Here is a 20,098-nt window from a genome sequence, read left to right as displayed (position 1 = left end):
CCAGACAGCTCCCGAATGTCTCTGAGGATGGAGACTCCATAATCTCTCTGATCACCCAGTGCCACTGCTCCGACAGCCTCTCAGTAAAAAAGTGTTTCCTGATGTTCCGAGGGAGCCTCCTGTGTTTCTTTTTGTGCCTATTGCCTCTTGTCCTGTCACCGGACACTACTGAGAAGAGCCTGGCTCTGTCTTCACACCTCCCCTAGGTAGGTATTGCTCTACATTTACGACACCCTCGAGCCTTCCCTTCAGCAGGCAGCAGTGCCGGCTCCGCCAGCCTTTTCTCAGGGCAGATGCCTCAGTCCCTCCATCATCTCTGCAGTTCTTCGCTGCACTCTCCATGGTGTGTCCGTGGCTCTCGTAGTGGGGAGCTCACAGCTGGACACAGCACCCCGGCCACGGCCTCACCAGTGCTGAGGGGAGGATCCCGTCCCTGAACCTCATCAGGCCAGGACAGGCAACGGCACTGCAGTGGCTCGGGGTCAACTCAGGGTCCGGCAGAGCCCTCAGGTCCTTCTCCACAGAGCTGCTCTTCAGCAGGTTGGCCCCCGCTGTGTCCTGGTGCATGAGGTTATTCCTCCCCAGGTTCAGGACATTGCATTTCTTCTCGTTGAACTTCATGATGTTCCTGTCAGCCCATCTTTCCATCCTGTTGAAAGATTAAATTAAATCTAAAGATTCAAGGGAGCCTTGAGACTTGTCTCAGTGGTATTTGGTGAAAAGACAATAGGCAACGGGCACAAGTCGAAAGACAAGAAATTCTATTTAAACAAAGAAAAGCATTTTTACTATGGGGAAGATTGAGTGCTGGAACAGTGTGTGGAACCTGCATCCTTGGAGATGTTCAAAATCCAACCAAAGTCCTGAGTGGCCTGCGCTAGTTGCTCCTGCTCTGAGCAGATGGGTTTGACTGGGGATCTCCAGAGACCCCTGAGCCAAGCTGGTGGTCCCACACAGGAGTCTGCATGGCTGGGAGGACAGGAGGGGTGGACTAGATTGCAGATGCACCCCAAGTGGACTATTCAGCCTTAATGGCCCTGGGCAGCCTCCCTTGGGACCCACACCTCAGACCTGCTCATCACCTGCTGTTGTCTTACGGTCTGAATTCTGAGTCTGTGCTGTTGCCTTTCTTGGGCACTGTGGGACTGGGGAAACCCTTTCCCCAGCAGCCCTCTTATTTAGCTTGATTCTTGTCCCTTAGGGTACAGAAGACAAGCAAAAGGGATATCAAGGGGAGAACAAACAGCTTTCACTTTGTGCAGATGCCATGCCATTAATGCAATATTTTAGCAAGTAATGGAAATCCATTATTGTTTAAGCCTCAGACCTTTTCCACATAACCTTTTTTGGGGGTGGACTTTCCAGATGGAAGTATGTGCCTATGTGCTGTCTGCTGCAGATGAAGCAAACCTCATGTAGCTTTGTCAGTTTATGGACATATGCCAAAGATGGCATCAAAGAAGAAGCTTTAGGGGAAGGCCTTGTCAAAATCTGAGATTAGTATTTGACCCATGAGGTAGGCACACGGAGATAAGAAAGTATGATACATCATGCGCAAAGTAATGTCTCTGACTTCGGAAGGTCACAGTCCTGAGGAAAAATAATAGAAAAAACATAATGGAAAAGTATTGTGGAAAAAATTCCCTTTATTTTTCAAATATGGAAACTATCTGTATTAACACTGAAAATCACAGCATGAAGAAAAAGCCATCAGGAATTAACAGAGTCAAATTGCCCAAATGCCATGAACACGCTGTACAGTACTGATTTCCAGTTCTCCTTTGGGCAGAGCAGGAGGACATACAATTTCAGGTCAGTTTTCATGGGCAGCTCTGAGTCCTCGAACAATGTGCATGTATCACATACATGAAGTGACATGTGGCCTAACTGAAAACCCATATTCTTCCCAGATTTTTCCCTCTCCAAATTAGTATTGAAGAGATGTGTCCTAATCCAAGAACTCCTTGTGTATTTATGCATAGAGATAGCTCTCTGTTTCATCCCCTTTGTAATCATTAGGAAGAGATCTGTTTGCAAATAGGAGAAACTTAGAAAGTTTCTGCAAGTAGAAGCAGCAGGACTGCAGTAAAGACTGCATAAGCTCCCAAATATCTGGTAATTTTAAAAGACAATGGAAAAATTTTAAAATACCTTTCAGTTATCCAGTTTTGAAGGCTGAGTTAGCACAAGGTCAGCACTGGATTTGGAAGGAGTACAAACACTTTAGTATTCTTGACTGAGCTTTGAAAGCTTGCCCCTTGCAGACAGATGCAGTGGGGGGATGGGGGTCTTTGGGATGTGTACAGACAAGGACAGTGGAGAATTTTCTCTATACATTGAGAAGTTCTCATTTCATCACCAGCAGGTACAAGTCAAAATTGGCATGCATTGAGCTCCTTTCTGGGAAATCTGTCTTTGGAAGACTCATTTCTGGAATGGAGTAGAACAGCCTCAGTTTTTTGTTTTAAGGATGGGGTTAAATGAGTAAATCAAGGTGGGCATCGAAATGAAATATGCAGCTTTATACACAGTGAGACTGTAATATTGGCTTTCCTTCTTGGATTAGTAACAAAAAATTTGACTGTGTATACATATGCTTGCACACATGCACTCCTTTCATATATATGGGCATATATATATATATGTACGTATATGCAAGTTTCTGACAATACTTTGATGTTCAGGTACTGTAAACAGATAATCCCAATCATAATCTGGTTAACGATATGGGTAAACATCAGAGCTAAAAGCTATCAAGTGAATTCTGAAATTCCCAAAGGAAGACTGGTTTGCATTGTTGGAAAATGAGGCCTCTACTTGTTTGTGCTCTGTTAATCTTGTGTGGAAAGCAGGAAATCACAAATGGCAAGGCTGGGTGTGTACTGCTTTGTGGGAACATCTGCAAACACGTGGATGCAATGGGGTAAAAAGAGTCCCTTTTGTGATATGTGGACATGTCTGCTAACAGCAACTGAAAACAGGTTAGACTCCTGCTGACTTTAATAAAAGTATCATTAGGATCCTTCCAGATAGCTTTTAAAAATGATTGGGCTGGAAAGACCCTTTGCAATATCTCTAAGCCAGAAAGCACGTGCATATATTATAAAGCCAGAAGGGACCCTTATGACCATCTAGTATGACATTCTGTGTAACCCAAGCCATAGGACTTCCCAGAATTAATTCCCATTTGAGCTAGAATCCAATCCAGCAATCTTCTGATTCATCCTTCAGTTTGCCCTTTTTATACAGGAAGTCTCTTCAGGATTAGAATTCAATGTTTTCTTGAAAAGTTGGACAAGTAGTCTGGAAAAAAAAAAAAAGAAAGAAAACCAAGAAGCAGTTCAATATGGACAAATTGAAATTACTATACTTCAATAATAATAATCAACTGCACAAACACAGGCTGGGAAATTGCTCGATAGGCAGAAGTTCTGCTTAAAATGATGTAGGAATTATGGTGTATTACCACTGGAGTAGGGTCAATGCTATCATGCTGTTGTTAAAAAATAAAGCACTTCATTGGGTTCTATAAGCAGGTCTGTTCTTTGTGAAGGTTTAGACTCATGTCAGCTGAGCGGTGTTATTGATAAGCTAGTGCTGTCTTAGCTCACTGTAGATACAAGCTAATGCAGTGTATCTTAAAACTCTTTGATTAAGATCCAGTCCTTAGATAGAGCCATCTCATCAAAGTAAGAGTCTAACCTCACTAAGAGTTAGGATAAGATGAACAGACTTGAGTTTGCTGTATGTATGCGTCAGGGACAGTTATCCTGATCAGCCGATGCACAGCATGCTAACAACCACGGTAACATGAGTACAACATCTAAATCTTAATGTACAGGAAATATTCTTTCCTCAGTGCTCAGTAATAATAAATCTTCAGTTGGATTGTTGTGTCAAATTTTAGTCATTCCACTTCAAGAAAGATGTGGAATAGCAAGGAGAAAGTCCAGAAGAGAGGAACATGAATGATTATTACCTGTGAGGGTATATACGGGATCTGTTTAGTCTAGAAAGGAGAAGAGCAGACATTATAAAGTATTCAAACAAGATTTAAAAAGTGCTACAAAGAGGAGGATAATCATTTGTTATCCAGCTCACTTGCCTCCTGCTAGAGTAGATCTCTTGTCAAAATAAGCAACCTGCCTTCCACAGTCAGCAAACAACTTGCTGCCTTACAGTCTGGAGCCAGCCACTGCTAAACAGAACTACCACACACTTCTAGTTACCCTGTTCTGCTACCAGTCTTACATGAAAGAGAGGCATTTGTGCATTTATCTCAGGTTCCCAATAATATGTCCAGCCCATAAAAATAGAATACTCTGCCTACAAGATGTGGAATGTGGCAGCATCAATATATAACCTTGCAGTTTCTGAACAACTAAAAAGAGCTTCAGGATCTGGCTTTGAACGTCTCAAGAAATGTGTTTGAGGAAGCTTTGTTAGTGCTGGGGAGGCAGCATGGTGTGAAGTTGTGATTGGCAAAGTCAGCTCCAGCAATGCTTCTGAGGTCTTCTTTCCATCATGTGCACCTCTGAGTGTGTGGCTGTGGCTAGGGATGAAAAACATCAGTGTGTAAAGCCAGGATAGAGCAGTGTCAGTGACATAGTGGGTTGTGAATAATGAGCAGACCTCAAGTGAAAGCTGCCCAGTTTAGATAGTTCCTTGGTGGAGCAGGAGGCTGCTCACTGCTGTTCCTGCTCTTAGCCATTGTCAAAAGCAGGACAGCTACACTGCAGCAGCCCCAACACTGTGGATCATTAACATCTTCCTGGCTGAGTATGGACATTCATTTTCTGGATGTTCATGGACCTGGATGTTATGGAGCAAATCCTAGTAGTCCTGTTCACTGGTGTGAGAGATACCAGCTGTATTCCTGGCCATGCCAAGGAAGGGGGAGAGAGCATGGATGAAGCATGTCCCTACTTCTATCTTTAGCCTCTGAGATGTTATGGATGTAATTTGGGCTTATGTCCAAGTGCGTTAAACAGAAGCTGAATTCCATTTGGTAGGAACTGAAAAATATATCCTGAATTTTTAACTTTGGGGTCTGGCAAACTTGTGCAAGCACTAAGAAGAGGTTTGGCTCTGCCTATAAAAGATAAGGAGCTGTAGAAAGACAGAGGTATTTGAAAGCACATTCTAGAGCAATGTGACTGAGGGGAAGTCACTTCTGAAAATAGGCACAGATGAGCACAGGAACCATTTTCTTCGGAATCTTGTGATGAGGAGTGAAACTGTTTCCTGAGCAAATCTGGCATGGCAGGGAGTCATTCCTGGCATGTATGTACCACTTGGCTGCTCATGTGGGCAAATTGTTCTAAACTTTGTGTTTCCCCTCCTGGTTTCAGCAGGAGGAGAAGAGCTTGCTAAAGAGAAATGAAGTTAACTGGGTTTTGGCAGAACTTGGTGGAGGGAAGAGCTGTTTCAAGACCGAATAATGGATATAATAATTTTTTTAGCTGTTTGCTTCTTTGACAATCCTTTAGGATTTTCCACTAATGAGAAGCCTATTGACCCCTATTGGTGCTACCAGCCATCTGTCCCTGTTGTATGATCCCACATTCCTTCAGGAGGTGGGTGACTCTAGTATCTGCAGCCAGACAGGTTGCCAGAGGAGCTCTCATGAAGCATCAAGTGCATATCTGTGCAAACACCAGGACTGTGAGCAAGGAGGTCAATGCTAAAAGCTTGTTTGGGTGAAGGTACTAACCAAGTGAAGACTTTGCAGCTGCATCTTGCAGGACAGAGTTATGGCAACATTTTGGTACCAGTCCACAGATGGTGGTGTTCCCGACTCACCTGGCTACTTCAGAAATAAAGGAGCTCCTAGTCCAGCTCCTTCACTGAGTCTTCTTTACTCAGTGTCTAACTATTGGGCCTCATAAAAATGACTAAATCAGGCTTTCTTTGCAGTTTAATTTTGTCCTCTTTAATGCCAGTCAGAGAGAAATGAGGGAGAAACAGGATTAGGGAAGACTGCATATGGCAGAGGCAATAGAAAAGTGAGTGTCTTGCACAGTGGGTCTTTGTCCTCCACTCTGGACTTCTGTTTCAAGTTTTGGCTTTTTACAGCATTAATCTCTGCTCTGCTGCCCAGTTTCACAGTGCTGTCTCCCTTCTGGAGTGCCTGTGGGTGTGATTCTGTGGGCAAACCAGGTGAGAGAGCTGTTGTTTCTCCTCTATCCCAGAATTACCAAGTTCGCAGTCTTGCGCATCCAGCTCATGCCGGGAGAGATGCTCCACAATGCCAGCCCCCAGAGAATCCCCCAGGACATTGGTAGTTGTTCTAAGGCGGTCCCTGAAAAATCAGAGAGAAAAACAAAATACAGTTTCATAGTAGCAGCTAAGGGGGTGAAGATTATTTCAAGAAACATCTTCAGTGAAACTTTTCCTACTTTCTAAGAGTCACTCAACACTCAACTCAACTTCAACATTGACAGGAAAATGACTCCCAGAGAACCTTCCTTGACTGACATCCTTGAGCTCAAGCTTCACATTCATTCCTGTTTTATTGCATTCCCAATTTCTTACTGAAAAGTTTTGGACTTGACACAAATCAAGAGGAAGGTTGCTCTGTTTCTATGTGGACACTGTCCTTTCCAAAGGCCTTGCTGCAGACTCAGATGGCCTCACCACATCTGTTTCACTTAAGTGGCATTTGGTTTTACAAAAAGTGCTGAAATTCTGGTGCAAACCTATGACAGCGCTGCTGTGGACTCAGATTTCCTCAGCATGAACAGCATGTGCTAAGACGAGGCACCCGATTCTTTGTGCAAAACAGCATATCTAAAAGCCCCTTTGCAATGAGATATTCTCCACAACTACAACAGTATGTCAGAGCTGTTGAAGCTGTCACCAGTCCAGTGCCCCACCAGGTCCTTCAGTGGTAACAACTGAAGTTACCACTGTTTCAATCAGCAGCATCTGATTGAAATAATCTACTCTTGAGTAAGCACAAGAAGTAACTTAGCATATTAGGAGTCAGGGCTCTTCCCAGCCAAGGCTGTTCTTATGCACAATCCACAGGAGAAGTGGAGGTGTTGGGCAAAACTGTTTCCAACTGGTCAGCCATGGCTAGGAGCAGATTTTGGTTGCATTGGCTACAAACCAGCAATACAGGATACAGAAGAACAGAGGAAACACTGACAGTGTATCCATCTGTCAGGATTTTGGTGTTTGAGAAGACAGAGAGGTGGGACTGTGCACAAATGCATTCTTCAGTCTGGTTCCTAAGTGCCCTCCTATAAAATCACTGGTCCCAAGTGATTTTATTTAAAAAGGAAAGAAAGCTGAAATGTAGCAGTGTGGCTGAGTAGCTGCACCCATCTAAACACTCTTCAACTTTGTACAGCCCAGTCTCATCCCTCTTTCAGTGTTTGGTAACCCAGAACTATCATTCTGTAGTGTGGATTTGCTTATTATTGGCACAACCTTTCCCTATGACTCTGCAGATAATTTCTGGGTTCATTTAAAGATAAAGCAAATGGAGGACATTCTGTTTGGTCACCAGGCTGATCAGCAAGCAACCTCTGATCCCTTGGGTCACTGAAGCACATGGCGAAAACTCCAGCATGGGCAGAGAGGGCTACTGTGCAAAGGTCTGATGGAGAGAGGCATGTTTTAAGCTTAGTGGTACAGGCTACTGCGCCTGCTTTTAGCAGGGACATTGGGAATACAGGTGAGGTCTGTAAGCACTGGCAGGAGTGCACAGCAGGGCATGCCTGCTGAGCAAGGAACTTACAGAAACCAGTCCACAGCGATGATCAGTGTAATATCTTCAGTAGGCAGCCCCACTGATGTCAACACTATAACCATTGTCACCAGTCCTGCCTGGGGAATACCTGCGGCTCCGATGCTGGCTGCTGTGGCAGTGATGCTGGAGGGAACAGGAAAGCAGAGCTATCAGCAAAGGGAAGAAAAGAGGTGGTCGCATTTTCAGAAATGTCAGGAAGTAGCTCAAACTCATCGTCTTGGCAGCCTTTCTGCCCTGGTCACCAAGAAGGATTGTGGCACATGGGACATCAACACAATGCCAGGCTGCCCCTGCCAGACACCCCCTCATAACAGACCGCACACCACAGCTTTTCCTAAGACCTGGACATGCAAAAGGGCTCAAGTGGAGCCTCAAAGACATGGTGTCCATATGTGCTTTGACACCCTGGAGCTGTAGTACAACCCTTCTTTCCCATACTTTTGCATAGTAATTGCATCTTCTGAGCAAAAGAGGAACCTGATCACACCTCAGATAAGCCAACAAAACTGAAACCCTTTCTGTAGTCCCAAAACTCTTTCAAAAGTCACCTTATTGTGATGATTTGCCCAAAGTCAAGTTCATAGTTGTTGACTTGTGCAATGAAGATGGCTGCAAGGGCCTCGTACAGAGCAGTGCCGTCCATGTTAATTGTGGCTCCCACAGGCAGTACAAACCTCGTGATGCGCCTGTCCACACCATTGTTTTCTTCCAGGCACCTGAAGGTTATGGGCAGAGTTGCTGAGCTGAAACAAATACAAAACCACATGAATTGCATGTGTGCTGACTTTGTAAGAAGGACTAAGCCTCTGCCTGGTTTATGACCTTACCCACCTGCTTTTTCACCCTGCCATGTGAGCCAGAGGCCAGAAGCTGCTAGGAGAAAGAACAGTCTAAACAAGGCTTCCTCAGATATGATCCACGCTGCAGTTGCACATTCAGACATGGCTTTCCTCAGGGGGTTGGGACAGGGGCTGTATAACCCTGAGGCTGATGATGCCGGTATAACACCAAAGAAGGAGGATTCAGGGTACACAGGGCAGACCCTCAAGACCAGAACTCCTTTTTCTGCTATTAAAAAAGCTTGAGCCCTTTCTCACCCCTCTCAGTCCATAAGACAAGAATGACGTGTTTGAGAATATATCTGGCAGAGAAAGCAAAGAACTGTTTCTGAAAGAGACCATGAACAGAAAAAAATGCTATGTGTTTTGGTATGAGAATGTATGTGGAAGAGCCTGTTATGTGCTTGCCAGGAAACGAATACAACAAGAAACATAGCACTCAGTGAAACAACAGTTACCTACCATCCCTTGGTTTGGCTGTGTGACAGAGCAGTGTGAGTCATTGAACATACCAGTGTTGATGCCTTTGCCCATGTCTCTGGGAGGTTTAATGACAGCTGCATGTAGTCTATGTGCCTGGGAGAGAGAGATGTGAAAATGTGTGCAAGTACATGTGCGTGAGAGGTATGTGCATGTGGAATAATGCTGTGATTCAGAAGGATTTGATATTTGTCCTGAGTTCAGCATTTCAGTGGTAAGCAAAATCACCCTCGTGTTTGGTCAGGAGGAATATGGGCCATTCAGTGATGGTCAGAGCTGGTCATGTGACTAGGGCTCCTGAGCAGGACAGTGGGAACCTTCCCACTCCCAAATGAGTTTGGCTGGTCCACTGCAAAAAGCCGCTAGTGCTAGAAATGGTGAGAGCACAGTGCTGCATTGAGAGCAATGAAGTGCTGAGGTGCGGTATCTACATCAACCCCAACCCCACTCCTACGCAGCCATCGTACCTGGAGGAGGTGCCCAGGGCTGTGATGAGAGCCTGCAGGAGCCCTGCAATGAATGCCCAGGGGTTTCGGTGAGTGACAATGAAGTAGAGCAGGGGCAGGATGCAAAGGGCGTGAATGAGGAGTCCAACGATGACAGTGAGCGTGTACATCCCCAGCTGGCCTCCCATCACTGCTAGGTCATCCATCTCCAGGATTTTGCCCGCAATTAAAAACATGATCCCAACTGGAGCATACCTGTGACAGAAATACAAGGCCGATGTTCAGGACTGGTTCCCACACTTTCACACCAGCTTTAACACATGCTGTCTGGATAAATCCTCAATAAGCTAGCATACCATAAGTGCTCATTGAGCCTAATCACTGGATGATACTGCTGGTTTCTTTTCTAGAAACCTGGAGAGAGCTGGGACTTGTTCATCCCATCGTCAAAAATCAACTCTTGGTGCACGCCTGGGGACCACAGCACTCTGTTGTGCACGCAGCTTGGGCACTGGTGGTTTCCTCCTCCTTTTGGGTTTTTTACATTTGTACAATACTCCTTGTAGAATTGATGAGGAAGGTTATGTAGAGAAACCTTCGGAGTCCTTTCCTTTCCTAACAGAGCTTGGGCTGAGAATGTGGTTTTTTTCCCCTGAGAGGCACAGGAAAGTACAGGAGAAACAGGGAATCAGGGAGTAAAGCAAGAGCATCCTATAGGCTCTGGGATATCAGCCTTGCTGTCTTCAGATGCTCACATTTAAGGAATATGAACATCTAGGGATTCCAGATCTGGTGTAACGAGGACTGAGCACACCAACACCTGTAAAAGCAGCCATGGCTTGTCTAAAACCCCATTTTGAGGTACTCTGCTATCTTTTCCATTCCTCGTGTCTTTCCCCCCCCTCCATAACAATGCAGCTGACAAGCAGCAGTGAGACTCCACAAAAAAGACATAAGACAGATATGGAGAGAATCATGGGCACTAATATAATAACCAGACCAAAGAAAATTCCAGCTCCATGGCCACACCTCTCAGGGCTGGGCCTCTGCAGCTCAAGAGCTCACATGCAACTCATGCACAAGGCGCAGAGGTCCACATGCCAAACTCCAGCTTAGCCTGGGAGGTTTGGAAAAGTTTCAGGAAAGGATTTAATAAATATTTCATTTCCTCTGACCTTCCTATTAGAACACATCCTTGGCTGCAGCCAGTGACCAGATCTTCCCAGGAAAAACAAGCTCCTGGGAGATGGTCTGCAGATTGTGGCTACAGGAAGGCATGCACAGGCAGTCTCCCAAGTGTAACCAGTGTTCTATACTAAACACCCTGCCTTCCTTCATCTAAAGGGAGGTTTAAGGAGGGGTGTTGAAGGTCTCTGGAATAGTGCGCAGCTCTACTTGTTCCACTGTGCTCATGCTCTCCCTTCTGTGCCCTCAGGCAAGTCTTACCTCTTCTCAGGAAAGCAAAGCCCCAAGTTCTGGTTCAGACATGGAGTAAAAGATCCCAGGGGCATGGGGCTTCCCAACATCTGCTATGAGCTCAGAGATATTCTTCCCCTTTGTGCCTTTTTCTGTAAGGCCTGTCCTGCTGTGCTCAGGATTTTGCTCTGAGATACAAGACTGTGACTTACAAGACCAAGGAAAGAAAGCTGGAGTGATCCAAAATGGGAGAGGGTGTCGGGCTGACAGATTTCTTCCCTGTCAGACATTTGCGTGTATTTTTCCAGACCTGCATCTGTCCTCTTCTGCAGTACCTGACAAAACTTTGACCCCTAACTGGGTAAAAAGCTTAAAATAACAAGATTTGGTAAAATTCTGCCTTCTAGATTAGATTTGTCTCAGCAATACCTTGTTTGTCTGGATCACGTGTCATAGGCAGCCTTACACAGAGAGCAGTGAGCAGCTGAGCTCCAGAGGCATCGGGATCTGGGAGACCTCAAACTGAAAGGCAGTAACTTTGAGCTGATGCTCTCAACCCAGCTCAGCTCTCAGAGCTATTGCATTACTGCATACAGCTGCCACCCTGAAAGCAGGAAGGTAGCAAGGGGTTACTGGGATTCATAGCTAAGTCAGACTCCTGGAACACAGCTGGAAGGAAAGCTTTTGGTGAGAAAGCCTCACACCCTACTCCTGTTGGTAAGGCTAAGAGATCTTCCACTCCAGCTCTCTGGTCTTCCAAGGATGTTTCCAGAAACCTCAAGAAAAGCAAGTCCTGGTGTACCTGATATTTCTAAGGTAAAAACAAAAAGAACAGGAAATGAAATGTGAACAAATATCCCATCCAGACTTTTCCCTCCAGCTTGATGGAGCCAAAGTAGAGCTGTGCCAATCTGCTTTTCCTGTCTTGTGCATGAAATCCTTAAAGCTACCCCACTTCTCATCATGTCAATGGAAACTGCACCTGCAGACCTCCTGCTCCAACCGGCCGTGCTCCTCACCAGATGATAATGGCCACCAGCCTCATGATGGCTTCGTTGAGGCAGTTAAAGAACTCCCGCAGGGCCCGTCCCTTCTGCTTCATGCTGCCGATCACCAAACCGAAGCACATGGAGAACACTACCAGCCCCAGCGCGTTCACCCCATTGGCTGAGCCCGGGATGGGAATGACTTCTTCAAAGGTCAGCACCTCGGAGATGGTTCCCAGGGCATGAGTGACGTTCTCCATGATGCTGGTGAAATTCTCAGGCACAGGGATCTGAGTGGTTGCCACACCTGCTGTGACATTGCTGCTGTGGAGGATGGTTCTGGTGAAGACCCTGGTGCTGTACTGCGTCTTGTACTGAAAAGACACAGATTATCAGATGCACCTACAGGTCCTAGTTCAGTTGCTCAGGACACATGCTAGGCTCTTACATCCCTTCTTAAAGAAAAGACAGTACTGCAAGTTGCTGTTGACCTGTGTGGGAAACTTGCTTTGCCTGTTCTTAAGGTCCCCAGTGTAGTGCTTTCATCAGAAAGTTCAGAAAGTTCATAGAGGGGGAGGTCAAAAGCATCTCATGTTGCTAGGACTGAGATATTCTGGCTTCTCTGAGAACCCTTTGTGCTGCTTCTAAGGGCACTAGCACTGCAGAAGAGACAGCTTCTTGGAAACTCTGCTCCATATCACTGCCAGTCCAAGCCTGCTACCTGAGATCATGCAAACCCTTCCTGCCTCTGTGGGGTGGGATGGAGGTTGAAGCTCCCATCTACAGACAGTTTGAAAAGCTTGCATGGGGGATGCTATAATACAGACTAACATCTGCAGTGCTTCCTGCAGAAGTCAGACCTGGGGAATAAAGTACTATTCCATCCCTCAGAGAAGTAGATAGGACCATGGTCAAGGGCACAGGGCACAAAGATGAGATTTCATACCTGTTTGAAGCAGGCTTCTACCAGGTTGGGCGGGAACATATTCCTGCAGTAGATAAAACATGGAAAGAGTTATTGTCCTGTTGAACTAAGAAGAAAACATGGGCTTCCTGGCCAACTTCTTTGTCCTGGGGCAGTGTCTGAGGTCACAGCTTTCACAATGTCCACTCAAGCCCTTTTTGATCTGACTGACAGAAGAAGGGAATACACTGATGTGGACCTAGCACCTCTTGCATCTTGTCAGACTCCCACTGCATGTTTTCAGACTCCAGAAGTTTATTCAGGTGTGTGGAAAGAGATGACACACATACCGTCCTGGTATGTAGTTACGTTGTAAAACCATCAGCAAACCCAACCGAACCTTGAAACAATATATTACAACTGTTTAATACACTGCCTTGCTCTCAGTCTCACCTCTACAGCTGTCATTTGAGCTCTCTGTTATCCTGTACCTCACAAACATGCCTTTATACCACTTGAGATGGTACAGCTTTGCAATTCACTGAGAAAGGTCACAGCAAGGGAAGAAGAGGCAATGCCTTGGGAACCACTTCCTTGATTTCCTTTGGTCATTGAAGATGGATATTTGGAGTAGCCTTTGCTGGGTGAATTTCTGAAAGGTAGGTAGCCACTGGTAGTTTTCATTACTTGTTTTGTTGAGCACACCTTGACCTTTACATTAATACCTCTGGAGAAGGGCTGGACTCCGGGCCAAGCACTCAGTCTCGGAGTGACAAAGCTAGTTCACTAGACTAGGCTAGAAGTAGTAGACTTGCCAAGACTCAGCCATTAACCTCTTTCCCTAAGATTAAATGCCTAAAGCTGTGATACTTCAAAAGGACACTCCATGGAGGAATGTAATCTCATTGATACGGTCTCAACATGAGACCATCTTGTTCACCTACCTCACCAAATCCATGAAGGCATCTGTGGTCTGCACCTGCTCAATTCTGCCTTCCCGGTGAAGTTTGTCCTTAGATCCTTTTCCTGGGTGTATGATGATCACCATGAAGATGCCGATGAAGACAGCTATGATTGTGGTTACCATGTAGTAGATGATAGCCCGCATCCCCATCTTCCCTGAGACTCTGCTATCCAGTGAGGCCATTCCTGGGGTGTCACATAGAGAGACAAGGTGAGGAAGCCTATCATCTTAGAGAGAAAGGGAAAGCTTGAGGAAGATTCAAAGGGTGCAAGGTACATGCATGAGTTGGACAGGGAGCTAGGGTCTCTAGGAAGCACAGCCTACAAGGGACAGAATTTGGAGTTCCAGGATGATGTTGATATGGAAGAATGTGGCTTGTGGTCATGAAGAAGCATGGCATTGGTGGATCTTAGGCCGCATTTAGAAATGTAGCAATTTTCTTTTAAACCTCTCAGAAGGGAAATAATTCCCTCCTAGTACATTGGGCCTTTCAGTCCCTAATGGTGGGATGTTTCCGCAGGTGGAACACCTTGCAGTCCCTTCTGCTGTCTGAAAGCTTGGCTGTCTGTCATGTCTTCCTTGAGGATCTGGGTGAAACAAGCCCTCTAGCTGGTGATCAACTTCAACCCTTTTGGACTGACATAAATTAACCTTCTCTAGGCTGGAGGAAACCTGAAGTTGATTTGGGGAACAAACTTGGAGACATTTGAGGTTATGTAGGATTAAATCCTTGTTAATGCTGAAGTGCTGGGCATTGGAACCACAGCATTGTGTTCTCTCTGGTCTTCTGAGAAAGCACAAGGTCTTCTGCTTCTCTGTGCCACTACTGAGCCAGCAGGGGTCTCAGTGTGGATCATGTTCACTATGGCTGTAGGTTTGGGCTTGTCACTACTAGCCAGGCTAATCCAAGCACCTCCAGCTGGGTCACAAAGAGGTACCCGAACAACAGCTTTGCTGCCCATTGTCTTGGCTGAAAGCAGCAGAAAGCACTTCTCACCTGTAATCAAGCTAGAGACAATGAGAGGAAGAACCAGCATCTGCAGCATACGCATCAGCAGCTCGCCGGGGAAGGAGAAATACTTGATCTGGCGATAGGTCAGCTGGTAGGGCCGGAGGGAGAAGGCCAGGATAATCCCTGTGGATCAGCAAGGGATGAGAATGGAAGTGTGTCAGTGTGATCCAGTGGTCTGTCCCTCAGTCCTACAGTGCAGCTTTTCTCTTTCTCATCTACTCCCAGCTCCTCCTCTTCCCAAAGGAACAAATGCTCATTTTCTAAAAGGCTGTGATCTAGTTTTTACTGTATGCTCTCTCTCCCTCTGACATATTTATGTGCACAGGACCCTTGTGCGAAACCACAGGTCTCCTTGTTCCCTGTCTGTTGCTCTTCTAGGGTCTGTTCCCAAGAAGCTCATGAATACAAAATGCTGTGATGAGAGATATGATCTCCCAGACTAAAATAAGTGTGGCTACACAGTTCAGATTCTCTGTCCAACCACCTCTTAAAGCTGAGTTCAGCCAGTTAGAGACATATAGCCTGGATCAAAAGCTAGGGACAACCTGCTATGTGCTAAGCAGATTTGGTGTGCATTGTATCATGGCCATTTGCAGCAGTTCTGGTCCTGTCAGGCTAAAGCTGTGGGAGGAATCAGAAAAGTCCTTGTGCCTACAGCTGCACTCACAAGATGCCTCTGAAGAAACTGGGATGATTTGTACAAGAATTGGTTGAGTTGGACCATCAAACTCTTTCTGTTGTAGACTGTTTCTATACTGCAGCCAGAAAGGATCAACAAGGACTCCCTCCCACATACACACTCTCTGTGGGGCCTCTTGTTCTTGCACACAAAAGCACTCATGATGTGGCAGCACTTTGAGCTGTCATCCCATAAAATAAAATCTTTGTAAAATAAACAAACATTTCCCCATATTTATAAATGGCGCCTGGTGTTGCCACCAGCTCCGTACCTAGTAGGACTGCAGCAATGGTGAAGAGGACAAAGGCATTTCTCCTGAAGAAGCTTTTAGCACTCTCAGCAGTGATGCTGTGCATCCGCTTCTTGGCCCGCGCCGCCCGCTTCTGCACAGCCTGCCGGAACCGCTGCACCCGGCTGTCGGCGTGGAGCCGCTTGGCTGCATCCTCATTGAGGAACAGGCTGTTGACATGGCTCTGCTCACTCATGGTCAGCACAGCTGCTCAGTCCTCCAGGCACAGCTCTGCCTACCCTGGCCAGGGAGAAGAACAGGCAGGAAAGCATAAGCTGTGGCACATCTTGCCTTTGTCTTTAGGTCATTTCCCTGGGGCCTGCTTAGGAAGGTTTATTTAAAGTTGAATAATGAGCTCCTCTGACCATCTGCAAGGAGCAGACCTTGGGGAAGGCTATCTAAAGGACTGCCAGGGTCTTGTCACTACTGCTTTGGTGCCTCTAGAGAAGCTCTGGCCTCTACAGCACCCAGCCTGCACTGAGGAGTGGCTTATGTTGGCCTGGGCAGCCAGAAAGGGCTCCACAGCCACTCAGGAGTTTGAGCACTTTGGAACGGAATTTATTTTTCTCACCTGGCAATAAACCCCTTTCCCATATACAAACTCTTCCAAACAAAACCAAGCAGCAAACAACATTTCTGACATACCTCCAAGGTGGACAGGTCCCTACCACAACAACTTTCCCCATGACAGTGAGTGGCGCTGGCTGTTTCTATAGAAAGGAACATTACCCCCTTGCTTTCCATGGAGCCTGAGGATAACACTTTATTTACTGACTTTCCTTTGAAACACAACAGGAGTTTCAAGTAGTATCTCTTTTCAAACTCCACTGACGGGATTAACCTGATATTCTGCCTTCATAAGTTCAGTTCATAAGACTGAAATCAAACCTACTCCAAAGAGATAAATAAAGAACAAATGCTGCTCCATTACCAACTGGCTGCAAGACCTGGACAGTCTACTGTACTTTTTTACTGTTATTTCCATATTCCTCAGAAAAAAAGAACAAGGGAGCTACACAGGCAAACCAGTCTCTAGAGTGCTAGAAGGCACCAGCCACCCAACAGTTCTCATAATGAGGAAGATTATTGCCTGACTATGCAGGTGCCATTTTCCTTCTGTTGCTGTGCCTTGACAGAAGGAAGGTCTGAAAATTATTCTTGTTCCCAAGAGTTTGCAAAGATAATACAATCCTAAATGAAACCAAAGAAGAAAAAAGTCACCTTAGCACATCAGCAAGTGCTGGAAGACCTTCTTTGGTGTTGCAAGTCAAATTAAGAGCTAGTCTATTTGTAATCCTAAATTTAAATCAAAGAAACCCTCACAAATGAGACTATATTCTCTATAAATTACACACCTAGTATCTTCCATCTGGACCCAGATAAATGCCTATCACGAACTGAAGACATTGCCTTAAAGAGGAGCTGCTTCGTGGTACAAGATTGCAAGGTCATGTGCATGGAAGCTGGAGAAAAACCTCCATTCTGAGAGAAGGTATGTTTGTATAGATGCTAATGCCTTCATGAAGTTCAGAACAGGAGAGACACCCTGAGGTGGCCCAGCCAAGTCACCCTAAGCCCTCCCAAAGCTAAGCTGCGCAAAGGCCACTGGCAAACATGATGGGTATTTGCTGCAGAAACCTTGCAGTGCTGCTGTGATCACCCCAGCTTTTGGATCAGCAAACAGCATTCCATGGATTTTGATCCATTCATTCCAGCTTGATCAAGCATTCCATTCCTTACTATACCACCCCACTTTTATCTGCTGATGGAGACAATACACACCAGACTGTGTGAAAACTTTGCCTGTCTTCCTTCTTCTCACTGCCAGTCCTGCTTTTCACAGCTACACATGAGAAAAAGAAATTGCAAGGTTCTTTCAGTATATTGAGATTGTGCCTCCTGAACCTGACAGTAGGTTTAGAAACTTAATTCAATCCCCTTGTGCCCCACAATAAACTTGTATCATTTATAGCCTTCCAGATAACAGAGTTGAACAAATAACCCAGAACAGGTGACACAGGAACACACCCAGGTGGTTTGAATGTCTCCAGAGGGAGACTCCATGACCTGCCTGAGCAGCTGTTCCAGTCCTCTGCCACCTTCAATGTAAAGAAGTGCTACCTCACGTTGAGGTGGAACGTTTTGTGGTTTCGTTTCAGGCCATTACTCCTTGTCCTATTGCTTGGGCATTCAAATGCTTCCTAATGTCCAGTCTGATCCTCCCCTGGCACGACTTTGGACCATTCCCAGTTGTGCTGTCCTTGGATCCCAGAGAGAACAGTCCAGCACCTCCCTCTCCACACTCCCTCCTCAGGAAGCTGCAGAAAGCAATGCTTCTCAACCTCCATTTCTCTGAAGGGAAAGCCCAGAGTCCTCAGCTGCTCCTTGTAGGACATGCCTTCCAGCTCTTCACAAGAAGGTTCACCCTCCATTCCCCTCCTCTGGTCTGAGGACCTTCATATCCTTCTTCAATGTTGGGGCCCAGCCCTGCACACAGTGCTCCATGTGAGGCTGCAGCAATGCTGACTGCTATGGGATAATCCCCTCTCTGGACCTGCTGGTCATGCTATATGTGATGTCTCCAGCATGCAATTTGCCCTCTCAGCTGCCTGGGCACACTGCTCACTCCTCTTGAGCCCGCTGCCAATCTGCACCCCAGGTCCCCCTCTGCTTGTCAGCCACTCCTCTCCCAGTTTAGACTTGCATCCAGTGTTACTCCCTCCCAGCCACAGAAAACAGCACTTGGACTACTTCCATTTCATGCCTGAGATAGCCCAATGCTCCAATCCATCAAAATTCTTCTTTGAGGCCTCTTGTTCCTCAAGAAAGTCAACAGCACCTCCCAATTTGGTATTGTCAGCAAGCTTGCTAATGGGATATTCAATTCCTGCATCTGGATCACGGATCAAAATACTGAACAGTACTGGCGCCAGGGTTAAGCCCCAAGGACACCACCAGTGACTGCTCACCACCCAGACACAGCCCCATTCACCACAACCATTCAAGCCCTGCCATCCAGCAGGATCTTCACACTGCACACCATCAGCTCACCCCTCCCACAGCTGGACAGCTGTCCAGAAGGATGCTGTGAGAGACAGTATCAAAAGCCTCACTAAAAGCCAGGAAAACTGGATGCGCCACCTTCCCTTTGTCAGCTTGGGACGTGACCTCAACCTAGAAGGAAATCAAACTGCTTAAAGAGGATTTTTCCTCTGTGAACCCGTGTTGAAGACTGCATAATTCTTCAAATGCTTTTCAGTAGTATTCAGTAGGACCTTGTCCATAATTTTTCTAGAAACTGACATTAGACTCACAGATCTGTAGTTCTTTGCGTCTTCCCTCACACCTTTCTTGTGGATTAGAATAGCATTGGCTTGCTTCCAAGTCAGCAGGGATGCCATGAGGCTTCCTACAGTAGAACAGATTACCACCTGAGGCAATCACTTCCAAAAGGAGAACCATCAGAGAAAGTTTCAAACTCCAGACACTCTTTTTCTTACTCCCAAACCACTCACTCTTCATCAAACAATCCAGCACACATTGGTAATGTGAAGTGCTGCCTTACTTTGATGTAGAAAGCTCCAAACTGTTCAGTGAAGAGAAAAGTCACATTGATGGCTCTGAAATCACCCACGACAGACTTTCTACACACAAACCAGGCTTCTCATTTGCTCTGGTGACCTGAGGAGACCCATGTTGAGTAGGGAAATGTGGGCTCCCCCTCCTCCAAACCTTGCCTTTCTTAGAGCTGGACCATACCACAGCAATGGCAGAAATTCCTGTACAGAGAAGGTAACAGCAGAACCCACAGATATAAAGGGACTCACCCAATCTTTTCTCTAGATGTCTCCCCATCTACGTGCACTGGAAAATGTATTTTTGTCCAAAGAAAGTGAAATTTCTATCTTGATATGGGAAAGTACAGGATTAATCATTAGATCCCATGTTGCACCATGTGTTCAGCTGCCTTCTTAGAGCAAAGTTATTGCACAGAAGGAACTCACCAGCAGATCTTGCTCCTTTGATGTCCCCACCCTCTTGCTGGCTTGCTCCCTTTTTCTATCTGCATATTTTGCAAGAGAGCAGCCCCCTCCACAGCACATTCTCTCTGCATCGCTGGTCTGGAATTGTGTACATATTCTCTCTTGCATCAGCTGGAAGTTCTCAGACTGCTGCAGTAAATCACCAAAATTCTCTTGTCAATGGCTTGGATTTTCCTTTTTGTGAGGAAGAAGATGGCTTTGATCTCTCGGTGAAGGTTCTTCTATCCATGGCTGCTTCACCAGTCTCCACTCTGCCAGAAACACTGAGATATTTGAGAGCATTT

The 20,098-nt window shown here is 46.0% G+C and overlaps 1 protein-coding gene across 1 annotated transcript; it reads right to left on the bottom strand.

Moving 5' to 3' along the window:
• Positions 1-6,102: 6,102 nt before the first annotated feature.
• On the bottom strand, positions 6,103-15,967 carry LOC309582719 (excitatory amino acid transporter 4-like; the record flags this gene model as incomplete). The annotated part of the gene is made up of 9 exons (XM_082298054.1): positions 6,103-6,301; positions 7,745-7,879; positions 8,305-8,499; positions 9,543-9,776; positions 11,957-12,297; positions 12,870-12,912; positions 13,772-13,976; positions 14,789-14,926; positions 15,754-15,967. The coding sequence occupies 9 exons, from the start codon at positions 15,965-15,967 to the stop codon at positions 6,103-6,105; spliced, it is 1,704 nt and encodes a 567-aa protein (XP_082154180.1).
• Positions 15,968-20,098: the final 4,131 nt, after the last annotated feature.

This window comes from Coloeus monedula (assembly GCF_965178545.1).
Source record: "Coloeus monedula genome assembly, chromosome: 27".
Lineage (NCBI taxonomy): Eukaryota > Metazoa > Chordata > Aves > Passeriformes > Corvidae > Coloeus > Coloeus monedula.
The sequence above is the reverse complement of the archived record's forward strand: the minus strand, read 5'-3'. Positions and strand labels throughout refer to the sequence as shown.